Source organism: Mirounga leonina, unplaced genomic scaffold, assembly GCF_011800145.1.
Source record: "Mirounga leonina isolate KUSES-001 unplaced genomic scaffold, KU_Mleo_1.0 Mir_165, whole genome shotgun sequence".
NCBI lineage: Eukaryota > Metazoa > Chordata > Mammalia > Carnivora > Phocidae > Mirounga > Mirounga leonina.
In genome coordinates, this window is record NW_023270415.1 from 29,214,314 (window position 1) to 29,218,949 (window position 4,636).

The 4,636-nt window shown below is 50.2% G+C and overlaps 1 protein-coding gene across 2 annotated transcripts; it reads right to left on the reverse strand.

The window, feature by feature from the left end:
* Positions 1–322: 322 nt before the first annotated feature.
* HEY1 (hes related family bHLH transcription factor with YRPW motif 1) lies at positions 323–4,246 on the reverse strand. 2 transcript variants are annotated; one of them, XM_035011408.1, is made up of 5 exons: positions 3,934–4,246; positions 3,603–3,678; positions 3,393–3,476; positions 3,025–3,106; positions 323–2,119 (listed from the first exon to the last, which is right to left on the reverse strand). In XM_035011408.1, exons 1-5 carry the CDS (start codon positions 4,020–4,022, stop codon positions 1,536–1,538), a joined length of 915 nt encoding a protein of 304 aa, XP_034867299.1. In that variant the 5' UTR covers positions 4,023–4,246; the 3' UTR covers positions 323–1,535. The 2 variants fall into 2 exon arrangements, with proteins under 2 accessions (XP_034867299.1, XP_034867300.1); XM_035011409.1 differs by lacking the exons at positions 3,025–3,106; positions 3,393–3,476; positions 3,603–3,678; positions 3,934–4,246 and adding an exon at positions 2,563–2,636 and having other exon boundaries at positions 323–2,121.
* Between the last annotated feature and the right edge of the window lie 390 nt (positions 4,247–4,636).

A 4,636-nucleotide genomic window follows, 5' to 3' on the forward strand; every position in this document is an offset into this window, starting at 1 on the left:
GTGGTCAACATGGTTTTAAAAGATTTCATCAGAGTTTTTTCCCACCCTGCATGTCCCAGTGTGACTTGAGGCTTCCTAGCCCCCACATGGCCGGCTCAGGGCAGATCGCCTAACGGAACAGTCAAAGGGCTGTGTCTCCTGGTGGGAGTCAGGCCAAAACTCTGCACCGTAATGCAGTCACCTTCTTCAACAGCAAAGTCACACAGTTTAGAATTACAAAAATAACGAAGTCATTCAACCTAAGAAAACTGGTGGCCAGGCAAAATGAAAATGAGAGAAAATTTATCTCTTCTGAGCCAATAAAGGGAAAGGCCAAGGCTTGTAAGACATATACAGCAGAACAGTTTGTTCTTCCTTTTTTATTTAGTCACAACACATCAGTACAACAGAGGCCAAACCCAGTTCAGTGGAGATCGTTTACATTACACCTGCTAAAAGAATAAACCTGTAAAATGATACTTTTCTAGCCTGAACCAAATTAAACCAAAAGAAGGCCGCAAAGCCCTTTTGAATATCTCAACAACCACATTTCCATGCACCGAAAAGGAAAACACAACATAAAAATATCCAGTTAAAAGAAAACCTAGCAGTTCCGGGAAGAAGTAGGCTATGCATTTAACAGGTTCCACTGGACTGTTCCATTGACCGCTTGCCCCCTGAGATCACTTATCCATGTCAACACTTGTGAATTTGAGATCCGTGAGATTGCAACTTCACTGCATTGCTTGGGGCTGGTAAATGCAGGCATATTCTATGCAATTACCTTCTATCTCCTCCCCACCAACTCCAAATGGGGATCTGGCCTTCAAGTGGCTCTCTCCTACCTAAGCCAGAACTGACAAATCCTGGCAGATGACAGCAGTTGGTCGTATGGACTCAGAGCCCCTGATGGTTTATACACTCACCTGACTGCTGCAGGAGGCAGAGAATTAACTCATTTTCTTTCTTGGATAAAGCTGATCATCTGATTTGTCAACGCTTTGTTCAGAAATATAAAATTCAACATAGATCCTCCCCCACCCCCACAAAAGAATATTATTTATACAACACCTTAACTGTCAAAATATTAACAAATAGCATCATGTTAACATTGAACTTAGTGGTTTGGAAAATTAATTCTAAAAACAGACTTCAACTATACAAGAAGAAAAACAGACCAAAATACTAAATGTTAAAATTCCCCAAACTTTGAGGCGAAAATGGGATCATTCTCAGACAGAGAGGTTTACAAAGTAATGAGGCATAGAACAAACCTATCACCAAGTGTTGATTTATACTCACTATTTCAGTTTAATGTTTGGAACAAAATTTAACAACTAGTTTTTTAAAACTGCTAATACATGACGTGATAAAAAAATATTAAAAAAAAAAGAAAAAGTAAACCAACAAACCTTTAGTCTTTCAACAAAATTTATCTGAAAGTGTACCTTTTTCCTTTTTACTTTTACTGACGACTTTAAGGTGATGTTGGCAACAGCCCAGCTCAGCTGGGATTGTTAAGTGTTCCCTTCCCTCAATTCTACAGCATCAGTTCTTTAAAAAGCTCCAATCTCCGTCCCCCAAGGTCTATAGGGCTTGCCAAGGTTTGCTGCCTGCGTGGGTGCCGAAGGGCTCAGTGCATTGGGAGACAGTAAGTGAAAGGAGCCAAAGGAGAAGGGGAAGGCCGACAAGGAAGCCACCGAGGAGAGCAGGGGCGGCGAGAGTTTGGAGGCAGAGGTGACCACAGGGAGCACCGGTCCGAGGCCGCCGCTAGGGGGCGCCCGCAGAGCGGGCGCCTCCGGATGTGCCGAAGCCAACCTGCCCTGGTGGTGTGGTTCCGTGGGCGAGGCCGTGGTGCCAGTGTTCCCGTGGCCGTTCTGGGGCAGCAGCAGGGGGTGCGCGACGTGCGGGTGATGTCCGAAGGCGCTCCCCCAGGGAATGTGTCCAAGGCCTGCATGGGCGCCACTGGCCGCCTCCCGCTGGGAGGCGTAGTTGTTAAGATGTGAGACCAGTCGAACTCGAAGGGGGTCAGAGGCATCTAGTCCTTCAATGATGCTCAGATAACGGGCAACTTCTGCCAGGCACTCCCGAAACCCCAAACTCCGATAGTCCATAGCAAGGGCGTGTGCGTCAAAATAGCCTGAGGGAAAGAACAAAAGAAAAACCTCAAGGCTTTGCTCATTTCCCGCATGTCTTCAATACCAAAAGGCAGCTCTTCCTGGCAGAGAAATACCTACAACCTTAAAAACGGCACATACGGGTTCTTATGAAGGTCCAAATACTCTGGAGTCGACCAAAGTCTTTGCATTAATCAACAGGAGAAGTATGTCTTTGCTAATGCAAGTTCAAAGCCCAATTAGAAGCTGCTGAGCAGAAAGTGGAATTATACCCTACCAGCAGATGAAACTATGTTCATTCCTTTAATGTTTTCCCCCAACAACAACAAAAAATACATCAAGGACAGAAAAACCACAGAGCAGTGAAATGCATTAGACACACAGATGTAAGTTATCATCATGGAGCTTTTAGGCACTTGGTCCTGAGTATTTTCCGGCTGGAGACAGACACACAGACCCTGGTCTCCTATCTTCTGTTAGGGTTTCTCTAATTAACCACAACAGGTTTCTTTCCTCAAGAGTCATGTAGGAGCTTTCTTTTTTTTTTTTAATGCTGTCAATAAAATTATAACCATATACTTAAAAAAATAAGTCTTTTTCTCAAGATGTCAATAAACAAATGTGGTGAGAGCTACCTGATTTTAATCAGGACTGTCACAACTTTAGGGCACCTCACACATAAAAGGTATTCTCCAAGAGAAGGTGCATTAGCTTGCTCTGAAGAGGACTGGGGTGATGAATTCACTGGAGAAAATCCTCTGTGCATTTGAAAATGCCCTGACAGGCAACTGTACACGCCACACCATTCCCTCCCCACCCCCAAAGCACACAGCAAAAAATAAGGCAGCGACTGCACCAACGCTGGCCTGCTGCAGCTGCTCATTCTACCCAGAACACTCAGGGCCGCCAGGAGACTAGTGAGATGTACCTTTCCCTCCTGCAGTGTGCAGCATTTTCAGGTGATCCACGGTCATCTGCAAGATTTCGGCTTTTTCTAGCTTAGCAGATCCCTAGAGAAAAGCATGGCAAAAAAATAAAAATAAAAATAAAAAAATGATTGGGCCTTTGGGGAACAGCTTAAAATAGATATGCATGTATATGCTCTGCAAATCATAAAAGTACAAACTAAAGCAAAATGGGTTGTCTTCGCAAAATATGTTGGAATCTGTATATGATTCATCTCTGGCAAGCAATATGGTTATTTTTCGAGACACAGATAAGGTTGAGATTAACGAGGGGAAGGATTCCGAAGGTGTGGACAGCTACGCTGAGAGCTCTACCCACTTTCTCCATTACCTGTTTCTCAAAAGCACTGGGTACCAGCCGCCTCAGCTCAGACAAACTGTTATTAATCCGGTCCCGTCGGCGCTTCTCAATGATCTGTAGAAAGCGGACAAAACAAAGGAGGATATTTCCATCAAGACTGTAAATTTCAAAATGAAGCAAGGTAGTTCTTTCCATTAATTAATAACAAAACAAAACAAGAAGCACTGGAAAGAGACTCACGCCTCTTCGTCGTTTCCTGGCCAAGATCTGTGAAGATGTAGTTGGGGACATGGAACCTAGAGCCGAACTCAAGTTTCTGCATGAGGGGGAAAAAACAAGAATCGCTGTTAAGCGAGGGGATGTGATACGAGGGGTCTCCCGCACGCCCTCCCCGCACTCAGACTGTTTTGCTAACTTGGGTTTGGAAGCGCTGGGGGGTCCCTCACGCCCGACGGTGGCCGGACCGAGATGCGCAGAGGTCAGTGGAGGGCACCGACGTGCCCCGGGCCTTCGCCCGCTGTCACCGCGGCCAGCCTCCTGCCCGGGTTCCGCGCTGCCGCGGCCAACTCACCCATTCTCATCCGCACTCTCCTTTTCCACTTCGATGGTCTCGTCCAGCTCGCTATCCGAGGAGCTGTACTCGGGGTGGGCTCGCTTCATGCTGGCTGCGCGGGGGCTCCGGGGGAGGGTCGGCGCGGCGGGCAGGGAGGAGTTAACAGCAGCGGCGCCTCTCCGCGCTCGGGGGCTCGCGTTCAGCACACACTGATCGCGCTCACGCTCTGCCTCCGGTTAAAATTCAACCATCCCTTTCCCACGCTGCGCCCCTACTCAGCTCCCGGGGGAGGGCAGGAGGGGTGGAGGAGGCGGGCGAGGGGGCGGAGAGGCGGGGCGGCGGCGCCTGGGCAACAGCCTCCCCTCCGCCAACCCGGCTTCTCGCTCCGTTGATTGGCAGCCGCTCCGGGGAGGGACCAGAGCGAGGCTCGGGGCGAGGGCGAACCCGCCCCCGCCCTCCACGCCGGCCCCTGCCCGGCGGCGGTGCGTCGGCTCCGCGGGGGCTCCGCTGGGTCTCCGCTGGTGGGGGGGCGGGGATGGTGGGGAAGAGGAGGCGCGGCGGCTGTGGGCCGGCGGCGGGCAGGCGGGGGAGGCCGGGCCGGGACGCAAGCCCGCCGACGGCCGCGGCCCGCCCCGCCCCGCGCGCCCCGATTGGCCTGGCCGCACGCCAGGGCCGCGCCTGCAGCGCCGCCGGTGAGCCGCACGCGCCGCGGGCCGTGGGA

Excerpts from the sequence above, each read along its gene's own strand:
- HEY1 (XM_035011408.1), bottom strand. The coding sequence starts at position 4,022 with ATGAAGCGAGCCCACCCCGAGTACAGCTCCTCGGATAGCGAGCTGGAC. Across the intron at positions 3,679-3,933 it reads GAGAGTGCGGATGAGAATGG|AAACTTGAGTTCGGCTCTAG; the intron begins GTGAGTTGGCCG and ends CCCCTCATGCAG. Across the intron at positions 3,477-3,602 it reads CCAGGAAACGACGAAGAGGC|ATCATTGAGAAGCGCCGACG; the intron begins GTGAGTCTCTTT and ends CGCTTTCTACAG.